Below are 26,716 nucleotides of genomic sequence, written 5' to 3'. Positions count from 1 at the left end.
CTCTGCTAATGGGTGGGGTTGTGTTCCTGTTTTGCTAGTTGTTTGGCATAGGTTGTCTAGCACTGTGGCTTGCTGGTCATTGAGTGAAGCTGGGTGCTGGTGTTAAGATGGAGGTCTCTGGGAGATTTTCACCGTTTGATATTATGTGGAGCTGGGAGGTCTCTTGTTGACCAGTGTCCTGAAGTTGGCTCTCCTATCTCAGAGGCAGAGCCCTGACTCCTGGCTGGAGCACCAAGAGCTTTTCATCCACACGGCTCAGAATAAAAGGGAGAAAAAGTAGAGGGAATTAGTAGAAGTATGAGGAAAGAAAGAAGGAAAGGAGCGAAGGAAGGAAGGAAGGAAGAAAGAAAGAAGCAAAGAAGGAAAGAAGGCAAGAAGGAAAGAAAGGAGGGAGGGAGGGAGGGAGGAAGGAAGGAAGGAGGGAAAGAAGGAAAAAAGACAGAAAGAAAGAAGATACAGTAAAAATAAAGTAAAGTATAATAAAGTTATTGAATTAAAAAATTCTTATTTAGAAAAAAAAAGAGACAGATAGCACCTTAGGACAAATGTTGGAAGCAAAGCTATACAGACAAAATCTTACACAGAGGCATACACATACACCCTCACTAAAAGAGGTAAATGGGGAAAAATCATAAATCTTGCTGTCAGAGACCACCTCCTAAATTTGGGATGATTCGTTGTCTAAAGGAGGGAAGGAAGGAAGGAAAGAACGAAGGTAAAGTATAATAACGTTATTAAAATTAAAATTGATTATTAAGAAAAAAATTTTAAAAAAAACCATGGACGGATAGAACCCTAAGACAAATGGTGGAAGCAAGACTATACAGACAAGATCTCACACAGAAGCATACACATACACATTCACAAAAAGAGGAAAAGGGAAAAAAAATCATAGATCTTGCTCCTAAAGTCCACTTCCTTAATTTGGGATGATTGGTTGTCTATTCAGGTATTCCACAGATGCAGGGTATATCAAGTTGATTGTGGAGCTTTAATCCGCTGCTTCTGAGGCTGCTGGGAGAGATTTCCCTTTCTCTTCTTTGTTCTCACAGCTCCCAGGGGCTCAGCTTTGGATTTGGCCCTGCCACTGCGTGTAGGTCGCTGGAGGGCGTCTGTTTTTTGCTCAGACAGGACAGGGTTAAAAGAACCGCTGATTCGGGGGCTCTGGCGCACTCAGGCCGGCGGGGAGGGAGGGGCACGGAGTGCGGGGCGGGCCTGCGGCAGCAAAGGCCCACGTGACTTTGCACCAGCCTGAGGCGCGCTGTGCGTTCTCCCGGGGAAGTTGTCCATGGATCGCGGGAACCTGGCAGTGGCGGGCTGCACAGGCTCCGCGGAAGAGGGGTGTGGAGAGTGACCTGTGCTCGCACACAGGCCCCTCGGTGGCGGCAGCAGCAGCCTTAGCGTCTCCCGCCCGTCTCTGGGGTCCGCGCTTTTAGCCGCGGCTCGTGCCCGTCTCTGGGATTCGCGCTTTTAGCCGCGGCTCTCCGGAGTTCCCTCAAGCAGCGTTCTTAAATCCCTCTCCTCACGCACCAGGAAACAAAGAGGGAAGAAAAAGTCTCTTGCCTCTTTGGCAGGTGCAGACTTTGCCCCGGACTCCCTCCTGGCTAGCCGTGTTGCACTAACCCCTTCAGGCTATGTTCAAGCCGCCAACCCCAGTCCTCTCCCTGCGCTCCGTCGGAAACCGAAACCCGAGCCTCAGAGCCTCAGCTCGCAGCCCCGCCCGCCCCGGCGGGTGAGCAGACAAGCCTCTCAGGCTGGTGAGTGCCGGTCGGCACCGTTCCTCTGTGCGGGAATCTCCCCGCTTTTCCCTCCGCACCCGTTGCTGTGCACTCCTCCGCAGCTCCGAAGCTCCCCCCTCCGCCCCCCGCAGTCTCCGCCCGCGAAGGGGCTTCCTAGTGTGTGGAAACTTTTCCTCCTTCACAGCTCCCTCCCACTGGTGCAGGTGCCGTCCCTATTCTTTTGTCTCTTTTTTCTTTTTTTTCTTTTGCACTACCCAGGTACGTGGGGAGTTTCTTGCCTTTTGGGAGGTCTGAGGTCTTCTGCCAGCGTTCAGTAGGTGTTCTGTAGGAGTTGTTCCACGTGTAGATGTATTTCTGGTGTATCTGTGGGGAGGAAGGTGATCTCCGCGTCTTACTCTTCCGCCATCTTCAAGGTCCCCCGGTAATGTCTTTTTTTAAAAAAATAATTTATTGTTTTATTTTTGTCTGCGTTGGGTCTTAGTTGCAGCACACAGGATCTTTGTTGCGGCAAGCAGGATCTTTTTGTTGCTGCGCGGGCTCTTCGCTGTGGCACGTGGGCTTCTGTCTAGTTGTGGTGTGTTGATCTCTCTCTCGTTGTGGAGCACAGGCTCCAGAGCGCATGGGCCCTGTAGTTTGTGGCACATGGGCTCTCTAGTTGAGATGCGCGGGCTCAGTAGTTGTTGCATGCAGGCTCAGTAGCTGTGGTGCATGGGATTAGTTGCCCGGTGGCATATGGGATCTTAGTTCCCCAACCAAGGATCGAACCTACAACCCCTGCATTGGAAGGTGAATTCTTTACCACTGGACCACCGGGGAAGTCCCTGTAATGTCTTTTTTTTTTTTTTTTTTTTTTTTTTGCAGTATGTGGGCCTCTCACTGCTGTGGCCTCTCCCGCTGCAGAGCACAGGCTCCGGACGCGCAGGCTCAGACACCATGGCTTACGGGCCTAGCGGCTCCACGGCATGTGGCATCCCCCCGGACTGGGGCACGAACCCGTGTCCCCTGCATTGGCAGGCGGACTCTCAACCACTGCTCCACCAGGGAAGCCCCTGTAATGTCTATTTTTAAATGCTTAAATGATCAAGCACATTCCAAGTTTATCCTATAGATATGCTTACAAAAATATACCATGATACACGTAAACAAGAATGTTCATTGTAACATCATAATAACAAAAAAGGGGGCGGGGATAGGACTAGATGAATAACCTAAATGTCCATCCCAAGAGAAAGATTAAATACGTTGTGGCACACATCAATAAAGCGGATACAGCCATTCAAAAGACTGTGGTAGAGAAAAAACAAGGTGCAAAACAGTATATCCCACTGACAGTATTTAAAGGATACAAACATACAGGTATATGCATGATCTTTTTTTCTTCTGAGAGGACACAGAAAAAGTTAATAGTGGCTACTTATGGGGAAGTGGGGACAGAGGGAAACTTAATTTTCCACCTGATCTTTCTACATTATTTAAATTTGTCATTTCTAGGTATTACTGTAATGTTAGTAAACAAGTATGTTACATAATCTCTTAATCAATTAAAAGTCTGTGGGGATAATATCCAATGCAGTAACCTTACAACAAAGCTACTAAGTTGTGCCAAAACACTATAGCTCAGTTTTGAATCATATTTCTGGTTAGTCTATGTAATGGGTGTGTACACAAAGACAGGACTCCTGTGAAGGACAACTGGTTTACTATCTGCAGCAGGGATCCCCCACACTGAGCTGGTTGAGCAGGCAGAGAATTCAGAAAGCAACCAGGTGTGCTGCCCCTCAGAAAGGCAAAATTAAAAGAAACCTAGCTTAGCCTGGAAGGCACTATTCCCAAGGGCCGAAATATGCTTCATTTACAGGGAGTTTCCCCTTCCCCTTTTGAATTTCAGTCTGAGCATGACATCAAGTGAGGCTGAGACTAGAGGGACACCAATGACACTAACCTAAATCAAAACTCTAAAAAGGTGTAGTAAAATGCATGAAAACCAAATCTGAGCAATGGCACTCTAGAATCCATATGCAGTACCAATGGAAAAAGGAGAGTGGAAAGAATGCAAAGTAAAATGTTACTTCTCTATTACATCTCTTTCCTCCTGCTGTTGCTCTGTATATCACATCTACACTAGACTGACTTCAGTGTTGACAAGCTAGGCAATATTTCTAAACTAGAGAACAAATACTAAATGCTTAGTATTTCCAATTTTAAGTCTAATTATACAAATGGTTAATAAGGATGCTATGGTGCTTCTTATTGCTAGGTTTAAGGCCGCCTTTCATCCTCCTCGTAAATTCTCTAGAAAAAGAGCCCCAACCTTGGATTTATTATCAGTGAGAGTAACACAAATGTCAGATGCTAAATAATTCAGGTCCTGTCCACTAAGAAAGTGTTGTTTTACTTACAGCCTTAGGAGCCACATATCCACCAGGTGCCATGCCTATCCCCGTGGAGAGTTCAAATAGGTCATTCAGACCACTGCTGACCACAGCAGGAGTAGATGAAGGAGCAAAGGTTGCAGGCACTGATGATGGGATGAAGGACTGTCCCACCTGCAGGGAATAAAAGGGAAGGGGAGCAGGGAGATCAGGAAGAACTCATTAATAGTCCTTAAAATGTTGCTATATATTTTAATAGTATTGATAAATCAATAAGAACACAACATAATTACAATATTCTTAGGCGTTTAATTCGTATATTCTTTGTCCTTCAAATCATCATGGTTATTTTTTCATCATTGAAAAGATACACACACTCTTTAGAAGTTCTATCAAGAGAGTCATCAGTAGGATCTGAGTCCAGCTGACGCTCAAGCTCTTTCTAGACGACAGAAAAGAGTATTCTCTCGTCAAGATGGGAGGTTCCATTTCCTTTAGCCCTTTAATGTCAGGAAGACAAAGAACTCTGTAGACACCAGAGCTCCAATCCCTAAAGAGACCCCTACACCACATGTGGTGTATGGTCCCAAAGAATCCAAGTAACCCTACGCTACTTTCTACTCTTCATACACTGCTACAGAGGTTCTGGTGTACAGGGCTAGATAGCAGCAGTGGCTGGTCTGAGAACGTGTGCATAGGAAAGGCATCAAACAGGGGGCAGTGCATACCATGGTGAAAAAAACCGATGGCACTGACTGCCAGACTTCCTCCAATGCCCCCACCAAGGTCACTGCCAAGCTGAAAGAGAGAAAGGAGAGAGAGGAGAGAAAGGTAGAGTTCATTTAGCTAAGTACTAGATGCCCATACAGAATCTGTAAATTGCTCTACCAAGTTGCGGGGAATACATGCTATTCAACTTGACTCCCAAAGCCTAAAGAAATTCTAGATTGCAAAGAAATATAACCTAGGGGAACTGAGTAGGGGAAGTGATGGTGTGTGGGAGTTTTGAGAAAACGTGGAAAAAAGATGGAGATGGGACATCTCAGGGATGTTTCAGATCCAATCTTTCTACTGGGGTACATAGGCACAAACCCAAACAGGATTTAAAGAGTTTACATATTCCAAGAAGCTATATCTCTAAGTCGTAATGTTCTGAATATGTTTTATTTTTTCTTTAAAAGGAAATTTAAGGGGGGGGGAGAAAAAGAAAAACTAAAATATGTTTTCAACTACAAAACTTGCCGCCACACTGAGAAAGTGGGAACCAAACCAGTAATGAGCTGCAATTTCAAGCTTCAAAAATTATAGCTTGAACAAGAGCGATTTTTAGAGTTTAGAACTCTCCTAAGAAAGCAAACGGCTGGGTTAGGAAGATATCCTATCTGGGCAGGAAATGTGAAGGCATGCAATTCTTCAAATCTCTCCCACAGTCAATACAGCTACGGAGAAATGCTGTGATTTATCTGGAGTAGATCATTTAAAAGGATGCTAACTATTGGAGAATTAGACTAATGCAATTAGCTAGGTGACAGGAAAATAATTCCACATGGTCTTACTTCTGCCTCTTTTTCCCGTCAGGGCTCTGATATAATTCACCCTGAATTCCAGGACAAAAGCATTAAAGAAGAACTGAAGCTGAAAATAGCTAGCATGAAAAAACATAAAACACACATACCCACAACTAATGGTGCTGTTCAGAAAGCAAACAATACGTTTTTGTGCTACGATTCTGTACTGCTACTTCCCTAGTTCTCACTGTGCATCTAACATTCCCCTCTGAATCACCAAATGCCTTGTCTGCTTTACAAAACACTGTTTCCTTTATTGTCTGTCATTTAGTGGTAGAAACTTGGAGAGCTCTAGGCTGTGGTTGTGTTAAAAAAAAAAAAAAAAACAACTGTATTTGTCTTCAGGATTTGAGAGAGGGGATTTATTACCTTCTCAATGGAAAGATATATAAAACCGGGTTGCCAAAATCTCAAAAATAATATATATACTGAAAAATAATGGGGTTTATTTCCACCACGACAGAACAAAACCTCCAGGCGTTTCATAACTGGCATGAATAAGCATGTTCTGCACTAAGCTACAGAACACTCCAAACCTCAAAGAACCAACATTTGCAAAGTCTGGGTCCTGAAGACTATTTACTGGTTGGATGGGGCGAGAAATCACAGGCATACAGATAAAAAGGTCATCACAACCAAGAATTCGAGTAACTGGAAAAGAATGACAGCAAATAGAAAAGATATTACACACCTACCTTCTCCCTGTTTCTAGAATAACACACATCCATAGCATGACATCTGAAAAGCATGAGATTCCTTTTATTCAAACACACACTCACATTTGCTGGACATAAGGTACTATGGGGACTATAAAGATGCCGGGCAATGAGGGGAAAACAATAGATGAACAAGATCCAGGCTTTGCAAACTGGCAAAAAAACAAAACACGAATGCAAAAACCATACAGAATATACTAAAGCAAAAAAAGAAAGTTCTGAATAGAAGAGCCTCCTTTAGGCTGAAGGATAATGAAAAGAAGCTTCAAAGACATGGTAGTGTGAAATTATAGAATGCAAAAATGGGGGAGGTTATTTCTCAAATAGCCTGAACAAAGGTTAAGAAGTAGGAATAAAAGCATGATCAAGAAGGATGAGTAGGGACTTCCCTGGTGGTCCAGTGGCTAAGACTCCATGCTGCCAATGCAGGGGATCCAGGTTTGATCCCTGGTCAGGGACTAGATCCCGCATGCCGCAACTAAGAGTTTGCATGCCGCAACTAAAGATCTCGCACACCACAACTAAAAGCTTCCCTCATGCCGCAACGAAGATCCCACATGCCACAATGAAGATCCCGCATGCGGCAGTGAAGATCCTGTGTAGCCAAATAAATAAATAAATAAATACTTTTTAAAAAAAAATAAAAGGAAGAAGAAGGAGTAGTCTAATTAGACTGGAGCACAGGGTAGATATGTGTTTAAAAAAAAGTCAAAGAAAATAAGTTTGCAAAGGCAAACTGATTATGGTTAAGTCTTTAGTTTTCAATTCCTCCATCACAAAAACCTGGAGGTTTCTTAGAGTAAGATTCAATCTTTCTAAGATTACTAATAACTACTTCAATTGTGTTCTATTAACTATGGTTTTCAACCTTAGATACACAATAGAATAAACCACCTGCGTGTGTATAACTGTGGGGAGGAGGGGGATTTTTAGAAGTACTGATGCCTGAGTCTCAATCCCAGCCATAGTGATTTAATTGTTCTGAGTTGTAGCCTGGACATCAGAATTTTAAAAAGCTGCCCTAGTGATTCTAATGTACAGACAAGGTTGAAAACCATTGCCTTAGAGAATTAACTATGATCTGGAATCAGACAAGAATATATGTTCAGGAATTACTTTGACACTAACTCCTGAACTGAAAAGGAAGCTAGAACTTAAGAAGAAAGAAAACCCCATTTATTTATTTTTTATACATTAATTAATTAATTTTTGGCTGCGTTGGGTCTTCGTTGTGGTGCGCGGGCCTCTCATTGTGGTGGCTTCTCTTGTTGTGGAGCACGGGCTCTAGGCACACGGGCTCTAGGCACACGGGCTTCAGTAGTTGTGGCTCACTGGCTCTAGAGCACAGGCTCAGTAGTTGTGGCGCACGGGTTTAGTTGCTCTGCGGTATGTGGGATCTTCCCAGGCCAGGACTTGAACCTGTGTCCCCTGCATTGGCAGGAGGATTCTTAACCACTGTGCCACCAGGGAAGTCCAAGAAAAACTCTTTCTAAGGAAGGGAATGATGCAGAATGTCTCACTTGTCCTGATGCTGATTTTGATTTAGTTTTATGACTTTCTGATGGGCTTACACATCCTCTCCCCAGCAACTCTCCTCCCTTCTGGCCTATCTCACAACTGAAGCTTGAAAGAGATGGAATTCTTTATGGACCTTGTTGGCACTCGATGGCAAGAAAGAAAAAACACACTGGAAGAGAAATGGCAGTATTATCAAATATGCTACATTAAATAAAAGGCATTTAGAAAAGGTACTCACTAGTGGTGTTATTTCCAAAGGAAATAAAGCCCATTTGTAGCCCTTATTTTCTTAGATTTCATTCTTATTATACTTGAGTATTATATGAATATTATCTTAGCTGGACAGGATCTAAATGTACTCCCCCCCTCCTCCCCACCATGCTGCTTGTCAATTTTATTCAAAAACATGTAAGAGAAACTGAAAAGTAATTCTGATACTCCTTTGTTTACATTCAGCTTATCAAATACAACTCAGCTGCAACCCACAATCAAGAACTCTTGATCTTACAGAGACAGAATCCAAAGGGTGTTAGAGACATGTAGCCAGAAATATAAAGGTTCACATAACTGTGCTATGTCCAGAGAGCAAAAGGAAAGGACAATTTCAATATGTTTTCTAACTAGCAAAACTATAGCTTACTCAGACTTTATTCAGCATCTTTCCTTTTGACTGAAAAGTTTCTAAGGGAGGTTATCATCTTCCTCTCTGAAAATATGACACAGGTGACAGCACAGTGTTGGGCAAGAGTAACTAACAGGGAGATGTCAGCAAGGATGGGAGCCAATTCCCCAGTGAGGGCCTCTCCTATCTACAGCAACAAGCAGGGTGATGCAGATATTAATCGAGGGTGGGGGAGGAGAGAAAGCTGAACAAAGCACAGCAATGTCGTTGTCATGTTGGCCTGAACTAGCCACTAACCATTTCAGCTCAGTTGCTGATATCATCTGGAGTCAGACAAGATTCATCTGTTTGGTAATACTTACTAATCAGGTAGGGTACAAAATCAGTCAAACTGGACTTGTAAAATTTCAGTGATATCTATTATCCACTAAGCTGGGAGAGGTGAGTGAAAAGTGCCAGAGGCATAAGGCATGGCTTTAATCTCAATCTTAGGTGTCAAAATACTGTGTACGTTTTAAGTGTCTTTTGGAGCTGTCCATTTCCCGTTAATCCCAGGACTGCCTTAATGAGGCCGCTATTTTCTCCATGAAGGAAATAATGTCAACTATAGACCAACTAAATCAGGATATAGGAAGATGAAGGAGAGGTGCCAATTTCAGGAAAAGAACACTTCAAATGCTGAAAACTGAGCAGAATTTTCCTACAGGTCCATAGCTGATACCCAAGTCTAAAATTTCTGCTAGTGGTAAAGCTTCCCCAGCCCCCAATCTAAATCACATTAAATGGCACTAAGAATAACATTTCGCTACTGCCACAGAGTAGGTGCTTTATCATGCCTGAAGTAGTGCTGAAATAGGTTCAGTTCATGTTGAACCAGGGAGATGTGTCGCTGCACTGTTCATTCAGTAATTGGATGGAAAATAGTGATTTCATGGTGACTTATTTTATGAGCTAAAGGGATTTCAGTACAGTTGCATGAGCTCTGCTGCAGAACAAGGCTGAGTCAAAAGTTTGAGAGCTGAGTCTGCATACCAAAAGGAAATACCTTCATCTAATGGCAACATGCTACAAAAGCAGAAGTACAGAGAAAGAACCCAAGACTGAGGTTCTGTAAGGGACCAAGTCTGCCTGACTCCAAGAAAAGGAAAAGTCTTGACATGGCCACCAAGCAGACCGAAAACAAAACAAGAACAACAACAACAAAAACCCCACATGGGATTTCCCTGGTGGCCCAGTGGTTAAGAATCCGCCTGCCAATGCAGGGGACATGGGTTCAATCCCTGGTCCGGGAAGATCCCACATGCCACGGAGCAACTAAGTGCAGGTGCCACAACTACTGAGCCTGCGCTCTACAGCCCGTGAGCTACAACTACTGAGCCCAAGTGCCACAACTACTGAAGCCCGCATGCCTGGAGCCCGTGCTCCACAACAAGAGAAGCCACCGCAGTGAGAAGCCCGCGTAGCACAACGAAGAGTAGCTCCCACTCACCACAACTAGAGAAAGTCCCTGCGCAGCAACAAAGACCCAATGCAGCCAAAAATAAATAAACAAGTAAAAATAAAATTAAATGCAAAACCCCAAACCCCCCACAAATGTTCACAATCACTGCTCTGGGTTAGCCCCTTCGAGGTCCATCTGACCAGTCTAAAATATACCTGTCTGCTTCTGAAACTGGAGCTGAGTATCTGAAGACATTTTCTTAATTAGAGATGTAGATCTTAAGCTCACACATTTCTTTGCTCCTGTCTAGAATTATCACCTCCTTTATTTGACACTTTCCAGAACTGATTTAATTGAAAGAAGTCTAAGGAATGCTTCAGGTCATATAGCTCTGCTGGTTAGGAGTCAAAACAGAATGATGTAAAAATAGTACACAATGATTCTGATCACAAACAAAACTTATACCAAAATCCTACTGGTGTCAGAAACATCAGTCTGTGTTTTTCCTATTAGCTTTTAGATTTTAGAAGGCACACACTATCTTGTCTTCTAGGTAAAAGTATGGTTTTCCAGCTCTTGGGCTACAAATTTTAATTTAATCTTCAAAAAGCTATTTAGAAAAGCACCATAAAATATAACTAATCAAATTGGTGAAAAGAATCTGTAACCACGCAAAAGCTATTAGACAAACTCATGGTGAGAATAGACTTGATGTGGAATAGCATAAATGAGTTGAGATCATACAAAATCATCAGAAGACCCCTTAACTTGAAGGAAAAAACGTCTTACATCAATGGAAAAATAGGGAGATATAATAGATTACTTCCTGAGATGGGACAGGGAATAGAATGTGACAGAAAGTCCTTAGAATGGCCACTGTTGTTCTCTTAGGTCAGATATAACTCAATGTTCAAGGCAGTAAAAATTCACAGGAGAAGCTCTGCATTCTGTCTCATTTTCCTTTGCAGTAATTACTACCTATGTACTTGTTTGTCATTCGTCTCCCCTCACTAGAATGTATGTTTGTAAGGACTCGCCACAACTATATTCCCAGTACATAGAATAGAGCCTGACAAGGAATAAGCACTCAAATATTTACTGAGTGAATGCATTTCCATATAAGCACCACTATGGCAGTATTATTTCTTGGGGAGACAATTTGGAAATGAATCATTTTATTGGTGAAAATTATCACAAAATGGACAGAAGGCTGACAAAACTGTTTCCCCAACTGACTTAAGAGCACCATATCTGCATCAACACTGCCAACACATATGAATACAACCAATTAGAGGAAAAAGTGACCCCACCCCCTCCGTTCCCACCCCAAGGCCAAAGATCTTTCTAGAAAGGAAATGTATTGTCTGAGTGGTTTTGATTGCCAGTTTTCAGCACAAGAATGCCCTGTGCATCATTTATTTGCCTTGAAAGTACTTGCTTTATATCACAATTCACCACCAAATAGATGGGAACACAGGATTTTGTGGCTCTACCTGAAAGCAATCTTATTCCTTTTGCTGCGAAAGAGATGTATAAACTTATCCAATCCCTCGCCTCATTAATGAATAAACTTCTAAAGTCTTTCTCAAACTTTCAAGTGCCTCCTAATGATAAGCTAGCCCAAACTCACACACAGGGCATCTGGGAGGTATAGCATGGAGAGGCCTAGGGCAAACAAGCCTTGTGTTTTATCTTAAACATTCATGCAATTTTACATTCTAAGCTGTAATACAGTGTGTTTACATTCCTTACCATCAAGTAAGACTGACACTGCAAGATGATGAACCAGGTTTATCCTGCAGCTTCAAATGCACCCTGTACTCTGCTGTGTACTCCAGAGACTGTGTACCCTAGTCTGAGAAGGACCAAAGTTAAGTGAGACTGAATTCTATTCTGGAAAATGACAATAACAAAAAAACTGGAGGAATCACAGGACAGTGGAAAAGTGCATATAAACTTTAAAGTTTTGAAGAAGTCTGGGTTCAAAATCCTGACTCTGAGTCTTACTTGCTATGCAATCTTCAGTTTTTTTGTAAAATGGGACCCAGTACCAATTACCTTGCAGACTTATTTTTAGGATTAGGAATTATAAAAGTTCTAGCACAGAGACTGGCACAGAAATAGGCACTCAGTATTTGGTAATTATGCCCAACACTGCCTGAGGCCAGCCTTCACTAAATCTATGCATTGATAAAAAAGACAGTGGTTACAAGAGCCACTGAAGAATTTATCAGGCAAAATTAGGCTACAATTTACAAAACTGTCTTCACAAGACTACCAACTCTAAAACTTAAGCTCTTAAATCACAGCAACTCTTTTCCAGAGGAAGAGATATGAAGATGCAAAACTAGTATGTACAACGGATTTCCCATGGGCTAAAAAACCCTCAAAATCATTACTACAATAGTTCATGAGCTGAAATATCTGGAAGGTAAAAACCTGTAAGAAACAGGGTAGGAGGTTCTGAAAAACATACACTGGAGTCAGGAAAAGGCAGTTTCTCCTCTCTTCTACTCCATCCTAGCTGGGCACACTGAAGCACATATCTCTGGCAGGAAACCCTTCGTCAGCACACAGAAAGGGCACTCTGGATAATGCTTCCTTTCTATTCTTGATGCACAATAGCACCATTTTTCTAAATAGAATAATGCACAGCACCTTGGATAAACAGAAGGCCGTAATTTAGCCAAGGCCTGACAGTCTGCTGACAGTCTGAAAGTAATGGCAACAAATAACTGAGATTCAATTATTACTCTAGCGATCCTCAGAGATGTCAAACTCATTAGCAGATGCTGTATCTTTATAACATGTATACAAGATTTACATACTTGGGTGCCGGGTCACCTCTCACACTACACCAAACCAGAAGGATCTGCACCACCGTCAGAAATGTCACACTACCCAAGATGAGGAGTTTCTTAGATTTGGTAGCAGGGGCATAAAAAGACACCTATACTGCTTCTAAAACAAAGAAACAAAAACCCCAATAACGTTTAAATAGTATACTATCTTGCTCTATACACAGATCAGAGTTTCATTACCTGAATGCATTCCACATCAAGGTGACAGTTAAGTTTACACTAACAGAAGGAGGAAACTATCTACATTTAGGCAAAAGAGAATACACTAAAGGGCAAGCAAAAACTAAGGAGGAAAGTGAAGAGTATGTAGGAAATCCATTTTGATTTGAGAGTTGTGATGAAGAAGCATCATTTTTACAAATCTGAAGCTCTGCCTACATCAATGATTTTCAAAGGTACCTGTCTCCAAAAACAAACAAAAAACCAAACAACAACGAAAAACACCATCTAAGAGTCACCTGGGAATGGTGTGCACGTGTGTGTGTGTGTTTTTTACATCATAGCAATATACCTACTTCACTCTTTGGTTTAAGAATCACAGCTGTTATATATGAGTCACGATTATTGATGGAAGAAGGCTGGAGCCTTCAGGTAGCTTGTGACAAATAATAATAATGAATAAATAAATTGATAAGTATTTCCTGAATGACAGTTCTAGAAAAGTCACAACTCACTAAATCTCAAAACTTCACAAGTGCAATGATGAAAGAGGGCAAACAAGATCTAATGGGAGGGTCACCAGGATGTGAAAATGGAAGAGTAATATTATCCTCTAGTGAATATCAAGTTTTAAAACAGAGGAACAGAAAATGGGTAGATAATCCAAAATACAAGACAATTTTCAGTCTCCAATTATGGAACATGAACAAGGGTGAGAAGAACCCTGGGAATGAGCAACTAAATCTAAATCGGTCAAATTCAACTCTTGGTCAATTTCTGGTAGGCTGGATCACCTAACAGCAAATCACAACAGGAAAATGTCCTGGAGTCAGGGGGTGAGGGTGTGGAGGGGTAGGAGGCAGAACAAAGGTAAAGTCAGAGAGGTCTGTTTTGTAGGAGGTGCCAGAGGCTCACCAAAATATAATTCTTCTGTGGAAATCACTGCCTTGGTTTAAAGATCAATTTTGTAACATCTCTACCTAACTTCATCTGGAGCTTCATTTGGCTCAATATTCTCAGTCTTGCCTGCAAAATTAAAATAACTTCGATTTTTTTAAAAAAATACCAATGTCTAAGGTCCTGTCTCCCAGACATTCCGTTTAATTGCTCTAGGGTTGGGTCCAAACGCTGACAATATATATTTTTAAATACCAATTATGCAGCTAGAGTGAGAACCACAAAGTTTGAAATAAAATGTTAGTAGCTGCCACGCTTCATTAGCAGCACACCACTGACCTCTATGGGTAAGGTTCTGTTAGAAACCAGTGATAAAAGCAGCAAAAACGCTGCTGAGAGCTGTTCTGAGGTGAATACCCACGTAACCTGAGTGCTGCTTGCCAGACAATCACATAACTCTAATCCAGGCCATATTTTAAATGGGGACCTGGGTCAAATTCTACCACACCCAGCAACATTCTTCTTCCTAGAGAGTGAAAGACAGACCTTTAACAAAATAATTTCAAGAGTTTCTTGCCCTCTCTCAATCTGAGGCAGAGTAGGAGCCCCCTTTCCAGGAGTGTGTTTACTACTGAAGCCAAGAGAACAAGGCATCTGGGTTTACCAACAGCTATTCAAACACTAAAGTGAAGTGGTTCACAGTGATCACAGATACTCTATGTCTTTACTATGCAAAATGTGGTCCACAGACCTGGGTGTTTGTTAGAAATGCAGACTCCTAGGTCTCACCCCAGAGCAATAAGAATCTGTCTTGTTCAAGATCTCCAGTTGATTTATGTACACATTAGCTTGAGAAGCACTACTGTAAGGCAACAATTCATTCAAGAAACAGCACTATCTGTATAGACTAAGTAAAAACTTTGAGAACGATTTTCCTCTTTAAATTAGATAATTTACGTAAGAACAATAAAAGTATTTTAAAACTGGCATAGACTACTGCTGCCACAGAAACTAGTCTTTCACACAGCCAGATTTAGGCCTCTTCCTTGTGATGTTCTCTTAAAAGGAATCTTGGTTCTTTGAGTGATATATATTTAACTACATACAGATCCAAAGCAAAAAGAAGGGCTTTTACTCCTCATTTTGATTTCTGGGACATACTTATATCACAGAATAAGCTGAAGAAACCTGCATGTAAACACTTTCTGGGGCTATAACACCAATTATACCATTTTAAATCCCAAAGTCAGAATAAGCTAAAATTTAGAGTTACACAGAAACATTACTGGGCCTACCTAGCAAAGGCTGTATAATATTTAGACATCCAATTATAAAAACAATTTATTCTCCACCCCAAAGAGAATATCCTTTGCAAAAAAAGGCCCATGTGTGACTTGGGCTACTACAATCTGAGAAAGTTCTAATTGTTTTTCTATCTGATGTAAACTTGCCAGAATTCTGACACATGACTGGATTAAGCTGTGTAAAATATAAGGAGAAAACTCACTAGTTTTAAGGGCCAGCAAGAGCTGATACAAAGCCAAATGGAAATAACATGTTTCTTTCCCTTCCATGCTAAAGTGGGTTAAGAAACAAGAAGACAGAATCCTGGGCCAGTCAACATCAAAATATAGAGCCTCTTTCTCCCCTCCATCCTTCAAACTTAATTTCTTTGTCTTCTTAGGTTCAGCAAGTCCACTATGTCGTAAACCACTAGGGAAATAAGCAGGGTTGGTAAGGCATAACCGTGGGGAGGATGTAACATTTAACTTGTAGCTCATGTGTCAACAGAATAGGATGAGCTATTTCAGTGTTTATAAGGGATTTCTGAGAGTCTCCATGAATATTTCAATATTCATTTGTCAGTCTCCTGAGTCTATTAAGGAGGTTATATAGCAACACAGGATATCACACGAGGAAGCTATTCAGTCAACTCTATTCATTAGAGATATGAAAATGAAAAGCAAATGCTTTTATTCCCAAGGAAGACAAAAGCAGTGCTCATTTTTGTCACCATTAGCTAGAGTCCAGAGCTTGCTCAGTGTATAGACTCTGGAAGCAGTGACTTCCATTAGTAAAACGCATCACCCACAAAGATATGACGGTAACCCTATCTCCTTAGGCTCTCTGTCAGCCAAAAGTAAATGTACCTGTACCAGCTGGCATAAATCCCAGACATAATACTGCTCGTAAAGTAGAAGAGAAAATGCCAGTGTATGAAGCAGAAAGTAAGGTCGTTTTGTTTATGTAATCTCTGAGAACATATATTTTTGTATCTATGGCATTGCCTTCCAATTTCTGATGCTGGGAAATAAATCAGTTTGTTGGGCATATTTATAGTCATCAGGTTGATGAACAACTTATTTTCAAGTGTTCAGCTAAAAAAGCCCCTCTAATTCCACCACAGTTAAGTATCTAATTTGCAGGGAGCCATGTGATGAGACCTGCTATTTTTCTGGCCTTCTCTACACAGATGGAAGGTCATCCTTAATATTTCTCATTTATCTTTTACAGCAACAGTAACTAATTGGCTTCCACTGGTGGCACATATTCACAGATACTCTGGACATTGGAGCCTTTTAGTATTAGAATCCTGGAAGCTAATTAAATTGGAAGTATGACAGGGTGGAGTGGGGGTGTGTGGATGGAAAAGGGGAAAAAAGAACCAATCAAGAAGTACTACTCGGGCTTCCCTGGTGGCGCAGTGGTTTAGAGTCCGCCTGCCGATGCAGGGGACACGGGTTCGTGCCCCGGTCCGGGAAGGTCCCACATGCCGCAGAGCGGCTGGGCCCGTGAGCCATGGCCACTGAGCCTGCGCATCCGGAGCCTGTGCTCCGCAACGGGAGAGGCCACAACAGTGAGAGGCCTGCATACTGCAATGAAAAAAAAAAAAAATGAAGTACTTCTCAACTATAAGTAAGATACATTTTTAAAAATAACACAAATGGCTCCAATGAACCTTTTGGAATTAGACAAGGCATAAGCCAACAAAATACAAAAAAGGCAAAAGTTTGAAAGCCTCAAAATAGGATGATCACTATGAGGTCATCTGAATGATGTTCAGGTCAGAAGGGGAATTACAGGGGCTATCCAGAGTTAAGCAGCAGGAGCAACAATAAGCTCTGGAAAGGTGACTAGGTTGGTTAAACATCAAAAGTTCCATTCAGAGGCAGGACAACAAAATAATCATGTACACTTGCAGACATATCCCATACCAATGATGAACAGTATCAATTAAATCTCTAGAAAAAATAATCCCGTCCTTTATCAAAGGACATTGCTCTGCTCATCAAGGAAAGGTCTAGTTCTAAAAAGCGGAATAATTTAAAGTTCTTCAGCATATCAAGAATTAAAAATAACCCCAGAAATTTAAAAATAAAAAGAATTTAAATAACCAAAAGAAAGAAGAAAGATGCTTACCAGACTATCTAGTCCTCCTCCCAAGAGATCCACTGCTCCCATCTGCATGGAGGATACCTGTGGCACATTGACTGGGGGACCAAGGTCAAGGTTTAAAAGATCCCCCAGAAGGTCACCTTGAGAGGGGATAACCTGAGGCTGTTCCAGGTTGGTGGCAGTGGTGGTGCCAACAGGGCTGTCACCCGCAACAGTGTTGCAAGTCACACACAGAAAGAGGGGAAAAGAGAAAAGTCAGTTTCACCTGGGACATAGTAACAAGGCAATGGGTGAAGGTCAGATATACAAAAACAGGAGGGGGAAAAAACTCTTATACTATATAACTTCATCAGTCAATCAATTTTAATTGAGCACCTACTCTATAAGAGAGCACTGTAATGAGAACTCTGGGGAAATACATCTTTTTTTAAAAAAATAAAAAAGGAAATATATTTCCTGTCCTCAAATAACTTATACTCAAACAAACAAATAAAAAACCAGCATTCACAGAACAAGTGAAAAGCATACTCACTGTGTAAAAGCAGAAATGAGTATTGTGTGTCTGCACACTGACAGGATATAGATGAGAAGCAAAACAGAACCAGGTGGGGCTGATCCCAAAAGATTCTGAGAATGGTTTTATGGCTACATTTTCAAAAACAGCATAGTTATGAGGAACTACCAGGGAGAGACCTTCAGAAAAAGAAAGGATAGCTTGTGCAAAGGCACAGAAATGAACAATTTGACTTGAGGGGTGGTGAAAAAATTATAATGGCAGGAGCAGACACTGTAATTGGTAAGATTTGGGGGAAGTGAAGATGAGGGAAATACAACTCTGAAAAAAGGTCTGGAGAGTTAATTTTTATATGATAGGCAATGCACAATCACTTTTATTTGTTGAACAAAGAACTAAAATGAACATTTAGAGGAACATTACCCAAGCAGCTGTGTGTATAATGGACTGAAGTTGGGAGAATGGACATGAAGATGAGCTAAGAGTGACCTAAACCGTTACTGCCACAACACTGTAAAAATAAAAACGAAGTGGTGAGTTCCAAGAGATGTTAAATGGACTAGGCAGGGGGAAATGATCTTAATAGATGGTGCCGGGTCAACTGAATAGCTGCGTGAGACAAAAATGAGCCTTGACTCCTACACCTCACAACATAAACAAAAATTAGAGATAAATCAGACATAAATGTGAAGGGGAAAACCAAGAGGATTTCTATGACCTTGGACAAGACAAAAGTTTCTACAAAAAGCTCTAACCAGGGCTTCCCTGGTGGTGCAGTGGTTGAGAGTCTGCCTGCCGATGCAGGGGACACAGGTTCGTGTCCCGGTCTGGGAGGATCCCACATGCCACGGAGCTGCTAGGCCCGTGAGCCATGGCCGCTGAGCCTGCGCGTCCGGAGCCTGTGCTCCGCAACGGGAGAGGCCACAGCAGTGAGAGGCCCGCGTAGCGCAAAAAAACCCCCAAAAACCCAAAACAAGCACAAATGGACAAAAAGGTCATCCAAAAAGGAACCACATAAGGAATTGTGACGGTAACAAATTGAAGGCTAGTAATCTGATAAAGACCTTATGTAAGAGACTGTGCTTCTTTTTACATATTGGTTCTCTCTTTGTGTTATAGGAAGAGTTGTTTTTGTTTGTTGATTTGTTTCACTTTCCCCATCCCATTTGAGGGTCAAAGTTATCAGGAGAAAGGTAATTTAAATGGCAAACAACAGAAAGTCCGTATCTATTTATCAAAACTTGAAGCACAGGCTGGGAGATGTACTTAGAAGTTAAATGGTCATATCTAGCGAATGTTAAATATGCTTGCCTATGAGGTCAAACACCCTGTAACGAGGCCTGATCCTCATGAAACCACAAGTTGCCTTTGGGTGAAAATCACAGCACTGCCCTAAAACCAAAGATTCAACTCAAGGGCTAATGAAAGATTAATAATCATTTTCTTGGGTACTGCCCTTTTCTTTTTGTTTATCTGTGCCCATAGTCTGTCAAAACAGAGCTACAGTATTGTAAACGTTGACTACACTAATTTGTAAAGCAATAAATCCTATACTCTGGCTATTCATGAACCACTGAAACAGCAATATATATTAGACAATACGAGACACTCAGAAACGGTGCAAGTGCAGATACTCTAACCACTCAGAGATCAAATTCTACTTAGATTTGAGGTTTATTATAATTAATGAAGGGAGATTCTGAAAAGATTCCAAGATACCCATTATAAGAGTTTATTAGAGTACTGCCGCTCCCAAATTAAAGTTTTAAGGTTATCTATAAAGCAAGAGTTCCATGTTACCTGACAGTCTGTTCATAATAGCATTTCCTTACTGATATGGAGCAATTTATTTTGGTAAAAAAAGGTACAGGCAACTGAACAACTATGTCTACACAGAATCTAGGCTGCTCTTATAAAACAATCCTGCAAACATTATTTCACTAACAGCTAGCTTTACAGCATAAGAGAAGCAGTATCTGCTAACTTCATCCATAAGCTTGAACCAAAGTTACAGTAAAGGATAAAAATAGCTAAATGTATACATGGGCGGACCTCATTTTATTGCACTTTGCAGATATTGCAGTCTTTACAAATTCAAAGATTATGGCAACCCTGAATTGTCAGATGATGATAAGCATTTTTTAGCAATACAGTATTTTTATTTTTATTTATTTATTTATTTTTGCAGTACGCGGGCCCTCTCACTGCTGTGGCCTCTCCCATTGCAGAGTACAGGCTCCGGACACGCAGGCTCAGCGGCCATGGCTCACGGGCCTAGCAGCTCCGCGGCATATGGGATCGTCCCAGACCGGGGCACGAACCCGCGTCTCCTGCATCGGCAGGCGGACTCTCAACCACTGCACCACCAGGGAAGCCCCAGCAATACAGTATTTTTAAATTAAGGTATGTAGACTATTTTTTTAGACATAATACTATTGCACATTTAATAGACTACAGTATAGTATAGACATAACTTTTATATGCACTGAAAACACAACAACAAAAAAATTCATGACACTTCATCACAGTGGTCTGGAACTGAAGTGCATTATCTCTGTGGTACACCTGTACAGGCTTTTTACCAAGTTTTCAACTCTGGGAAAATTTCTAGCCTCATCTTTCTGGAAACTTAAGCAACTTTCAAACTTTATCCATTTAGAAAATCTTCACCACAATTTTCTAAAGGCACAACCTTACCTACCCTGAGGTTAGAACACAGAGGGGCCTTTTAACCCATTGTTTGTGTGTGGTCACTAGTATTCAGATGAAGCCTCCAGGGCAGTAGAGTAGGTTTGCCAAATGCATAGCAAATTTTTCTAGGCTATAAAAGCTTGAGGAAGACCAACTTCGTCTAAACAGAGAATCACTTCTCACTCAAACCTAGTTTACCTGCTTACCTCCCATGATGTACTGGCAAGTGTTTGCGATGGATTCCATGACTTCCTTCCACAAAAGCATTGGGCGGCTGATGATACACTGAGGCCAAATAACCAATGTGGCAGATGAGCTCATCCAACAGAGTTGGCTCAATAAGATCTGTCTCCTCAGAGATCAGTGGCTTCTCAGACAAGACTACTTCTTTGGCTGTGACAGGATCAGTTGAGAGAAGGCGCCAATTAATAGAGCCCCGGTCTTGAAGGTCAGGATTATCAGAATCCTAATGAAAAGGCAATGGCAAGAAGGTTTAAATGTAACCTTTCTCCATACAGAAAGCCAAACTGCTGGATTTATTATCAAGGCAATGCTGAAGTGATTTACGCAGAGTTGGCCGTTAAGAAGATATTTAGACTCAATATATTGTTAATAGAGCCATAATTCTGTAATCTCTAATGTTTCCAAGAATTTAAATATAAATTGAAGTAGGTTAGTTCTAAGACTCAAATTCAAAATGAAGTTGGGAAAAGGAAAATAAATTTTAAGCCAGTAAAAATCAACTGCTTACGATGGCCTCAGGACATAAAAATAATGTTTTTAACTGCTTTAATATTAGCAGGATTATTCATGAAACACAGCTTACATATATTTCACCCATACCTTCTTTCTTCATTCAAATATTTATTAACTATCTCCTATGGAGACACTGGCTAGGCCCTGGAAATAAAGAGACAACAACACAGTGCCTGACCTCAGTGAGCTCAAAGAGTATTAATTATTACAATATAGTATGAGAGGTACTATTACCTAAATAATAAAAAAAACTGTTCAAGAGAGAACATAACTAAGTGCTTCTAAAAGGGGTGACACTTGAATTTAGTGGTCTCTTTTTTTTTGTGGCTGTTTAAAAATAATTTTATACATGGTCAGGGCTAAGAAAAATGTATTATCAATGACACATCACGATTTAGAAATGTATAATATAAAAATAAGTCTCCCCCTATCATCCAACCCTATCCCACCTTAACTCCCCATCCCCAAAATAGCCATATTAACAGTGCACTATATATCTTACCAGAGAGCTCCCACACATATATATTTATTTTATACAAAACCAGTTTCATAGTATGTATACTGCTTCTCAAGCTGCTTTCCATATTGGCACATACAGCTGTCATTTTCCACTGTATATGCAGCACTGCATCATTATTTACTAGTGTCCTATTGATGAACATTTAGGCTGTTGCCTCTTTCTCCCTCCTTCCTACTATTTATTTTTGCAATCATTATAAAGTTGCAATAAATATCCTGGTATCCACCTCTCAGAATGTCTATATAGTGGCATTCATTTACGCATGAATTGTTTCAGTGGTATCATGTTATTAAAGGCAACAATCAGTCCCATTTCAATTTCTGTATTTAAAACACATACAAAAATATTTTCTTTAAACTAGGCCAGGGTTTTTCCCATGAGTTTCTACATAAGCAGATGAACTGGTTTATAATTTAGCCATTTAAGGCACGTATCATTCAGCTCAACACCGGAAGTGACCCTGATGGTTTTATATACATTTTCTTAATCATGTATTATTTAATTTGCACTCAAAATGGAGTGCTGGTTAAAAACAAAAAAGCATAAAGAACACTGAGATACAAGTTAATACAGTATAAAAAGGGTAAATTTTACCTCAAGGTAATCTTTATCACATACATAGGTTGCATTATTCTAATAGAAATGCACATATATACATGTATTATTCATATCAAAATGTTTGTAGTATTTGAAATGCCAGGGTTAAAAAAAGGAAACAGTGATACTATCCAATTTAAATGAGTTTGTTTTGTTGCTTGTTGGGAGGGGGGCTAATTTGCTCCTGAGGAAGTGTTTATAAATAGCAGCCTGAAACCTCCTCACTTAGATTTTCATTTGGAAACAAAGCGTGACTATTATGAAACATAAACAAGTTGATTTTTTAAAAGAGCAGAATACAACTTTCTCCAAGTATTGCATCAGGAAAGCAATCCCCTGCCCAGCTTTTATTGATATTTAAATTAAAAGTTAAATTTTAATCTGTATATTCAGTCCCCAAAGCATGTCATCTAAAATTTGTAGACTATGCTTTTTATTACACAATGAACACTACACATCACTTAACTGGGAAAACTTAATTTGCCTTTATATAGTAGTAAAGTTGTTAAACATATTAAAATAAACTACATAATACAGCTTAATAATATACTTATCAAAATAATTTTGTTTTTACTTCAAACTATTTCTCTCATATACCTGGTACATATTTAACCAAATGGCCAAAAAAAAAAAACAATTCCTGTGGGGATTCACAAAATATATACTTCTGTGAAAATAGCTTGAGTCCCCCCACAAATTCAAAACACTGCAACAGGACAAACTTCTGGAGACAGAATCACTGGATCAAAGGGTATACATACTGTAAATCTTAACAGAAAAATTTAGTCCTATGAGAAATGAGAAAATGAGTGCATATTTTCCAGGACTAGAAGTGAAGAGTGGGCAAGGATCTCCACTGTCCAAACTCAGTTATCCTGAGGGGTGATCTGTTAGGACTACTATCAGCTGGGCTTCACTGCCTCAATATTTCACATGGAGACCACGCTAAATCAGGCCCAGTCAAAGCTAATGACAAGAAAATAGAAACTTTTTATGATTTTAAGGTGCCATTATGTGTTTGGTGACTCAGAAAATTTGGTTTCGGATCTACTGTACTGCTAGTCTTATAGGCCCCCGTAAGGATCTCAAGAAAATAGTGTATTTCCCAAAATTTGAGAGCTTCCAAAACAATTCTTACCATGCAAGCTCTGAAACAGTAATTCTTAAACTATAATGTGCATCAACATTTTAACACACCAGGAAAGCCACTGAAAGTGCAGATTCCAGACTTTCTGATTCATTAGGTCAGAAGTGGGGCCCAGGAACTTTTATTTTTAACAAGCAGCACAGGTGATTTTGATGATGATGGTCTCTAGTTCACAGATGGAAAAACTAAGGTGAAGACTTCTTTTCCATGTACTAAAAAAAGTAATTACTAAAGTTTGGACACTTCTATGAGTATTCTTTCCTAATTCCTCTAAAACTATCAAAGCGAAAAGACCTGTTGTCATTTCTTTTCTATTTGTCGTATCTGTTCTCTGCTCCCCTTTTATTCTTTTTTCTTTATTGTTGTTGTTTTTATAAATTTATTTATTTTTTGGTGCATTGAGTCTTCGTTGTTTGGTCTTCACTGCTGTGCGTGGGCTTTCTCTAGTTGCCGCGAGCAGGGGCTACTCTTCGTTGCGGTGCATGGGCTTCTCATTGCAGTGGCTTCTCCCGTTGCAGAGCTTGGGCTCTAGGCGCATGGGCTTCAGTAGTTGTGGCACGTGGGCTCAGTAGTTGTGGCCCGCGGGCTCCATAGCACAGGCTCAGCAGTTGTGGTGCACGGGCTTAGTTGCTCCGCGGCATGTGGGATCCTCCCGGACCAGGGCTCGAACCCATGTGCCCTGCATTGGCAGGCGGACTCTCAACCACTGCACCACCAGGGAAGTCCCATAATATTTCTAATCATACCACTATTTTATTTAAAATTAGAAGCACAAAGATTTCACATATACTTCACTGAATTCTCAGCATAGATAAACAATAGGATTAAGTCTACTATAAAGACAGAACAATAGTATGACAGAGAAATTTGCCCAGTCACGTCCTGAACCAGTGGATGTAGCAGAAACAGAACCCCACCACCCAATTCAAATTAACGTAACTCAGCAGATCATGCTACCCTCAACTTAAAAATTTATGGCTGGTAACATAAATATTAAATTAGGTTCTTATTTCATGAACTTGAGAAAAAAATTCCAGAGGAAAATTCCAGTGGAAAAGACTTATATAAATGTGCTTATTCTATTATGCTAATGCCTCAGATTTCATTAACTGGACAGAAAAGGCAAGTCTAGAGAAACTGTTTTATTTATTTATTATTTATAGCCAAATATGAAATAATCATCCACAATAATCTTAAAACCTCTAAATTCACTTATTTATACTGGCTTATGCACAACAATGCTTCAGGCAGGGAAGACAGGAAATGCGTATTCTCAAAAGTCATTCTTAACTTTCAGACTTGAGAAGCAGCATTAACAGAGTAGAAAAGGGCAAAGACTCTGGAGCCAGGCTACTTGGGTTTGAGTCCTAGTTCCACCCCATACTAACTGGGCCGGCCTCTCTATGTCTCAGTTTCCTCACCTATAAAATGGGAAGAGTAACAGTATTAACCCTCACTGAAAGCCTGGCACATAGTAAGCACTATACAGGTGACTGTTGTTACTAAGATTCTCTACTAGTCCTTGTACAGAAAATCTAGAATTAGGAACGTCTGATGGTTTATTTATACCCTGCCATGTTCTAGAAAAGGATTTAGCAAAGCTTATAAAAATACATCTAAGGCTAAAGAACATAAATTAGAAGCAAAGGCAGAAAAATGCAAGCCACGATGACCCACACATTTTCTACGGGAGATCCTTAAATTTGATTCTAAGCTTTCAAACATCTGATATGAAAAACAAGTCTAGTCAGATAAGCCATTCAGAGGGGCAGTTAATTACATACTAATGCATAAGAGAATCCAAAACTGGTTAGGAATTTTTTTATGGGGTTTCATACAGGAAAAAAATATATAATGGAATAAATACTTTGATAACACATCTAAAGAGGATAGTTTCTCATGACAACCCTTACTACAGGATGATGATATTAGTGTAATTCAGTAAAAACTATTCTAATAAGGGTCAAATACAATGCAGTCTAGATCCCCAGCTCTCTACTAATCTGGCTTGATTCAGTGGTAAATTTCAACATCTATAAGAACATAGGGAATCCTCCCTAAACACTTTATCTCAGGCAAATACTGTAATAAGAGTGAGTTTGAACTCTGACAAGAACCTAAAACACAGCTCTCCTATGCTGCCTGTTAAATACAGGTACAGAAGCCTTAAGAGACAATGGAGGTGAAGGCAGGGTTCAGAACTTGTGAATACAATAGAATCGACCAAAGACACTCACTTGATTATGAGGCTAGCCTTATCTATTCAGAAGTGAGTAGACAGGATTTCCCTGGTGGCACAGTGGTTAAGAATCTGCCTGCCAATGCAGGGGACACAGGTTCGAGCCCTGGTCTGGGAAAACCCCACATGCCACGGAGCACAGAGCCCGTGTGCCACAACTACTGAAGCCCATGTGCCACAACTACTGGAGCCTGTGCTCCACAACAAGAGAAGCCACTGCAATGAGAAGCCTGCGCACCACAACGAAGAGTAGCCCCTACTCGCTGCAAGTAGAAAAAGCCCGTGTGCAGCCAAAAGTAAATAAATAATTAAATTAAAAAAGTGAGTAGACAAGGAGCAAAGCCAAAATTCTTTTTAGAAAATTGTTCTAACTCCATCTTAACAGAGATACAAATGGGTAATAAAGGGTCTAGACTAGGAAATCTAGAATGCTCAATATAGATAATATTAAATAACCATTGCCTTGATGGTTATGGAAATTGCCTTGCTTCAGGCAAAAGGAAGTTTTAGAAAAAACACTTCAAAGAGCTCTAACAAATAAATTTTAAAAGATGTAAAATTAATAATAGGAAAGGTATATCTATTTTCCAAGGTGGATGAATGTCAAGTGGCCTCTCAGCAGTTAAGATGATTTTGACTATTCCACACATACATAAACACAGAATCTTCAATTTGGCTGAGGCATGAATCTGTCACACAATGTAAGCCGAGACAGTCTCTTACCCGCCGAGTGATTCTAGGTCACCACCCAGCACTCCCATCTCTACATTTTCTCTTTCCTTATTTTCTACTTCTTGTGGTAACTTTCATGGAGAGCCAGATATTGCTGATGCTTTGAAATGTGGCCATCAGGGGAGAGTTAAAACTTGAAATACTTTAATAAACAGAAATCCCATGGTTCTTGAAGAAAATGAGACTTCTGAGAAAGCTAAGAGACTGTATAAATATGTATTTATCTGTGTT

The 26,716-nt window shown here is 40.5% G+C and overlaps 1 protein-coding gene across 1 annotated transcript in view; it reads right to left on the bottom strand.

Annotated features, from left to right (window-relative positions):
* Nucleotides 1-26,716, bottom strand: part of LOC132511537 (AP-2 complex subunit beta-like) — a 192,376-nt gene that overhangs the window by 131,203 nt on the left and 34,457 nt on the right. Inside the window, 1 exon segment of the mRNA XM_060134757.1 lies at nt 20,701-20,960. Coding sequence (XP_059990740.1) covers nt 20,701-20,960 — 260 coding nt within the window.

Source organism: Lagenorhynchus albirostris, chromosome 20 (assembly GCF_949774975.1).
Source record: "Lagenorhynchus albirostris chromosome 20, mLagAlb1.1, whole genome shotgun sequence".
Classification (NCBI taxonomy): domain Eukaryota; kingdom Metazoa; phylum Chordata; class Mammalia; order Artiodactyla; family Delphinidae; genus Lagenorhynchus; species Lagenorhynchus albirostris.
This window is presented reverse-complemented; position numbering and strand designations above follow the sequence as displayed.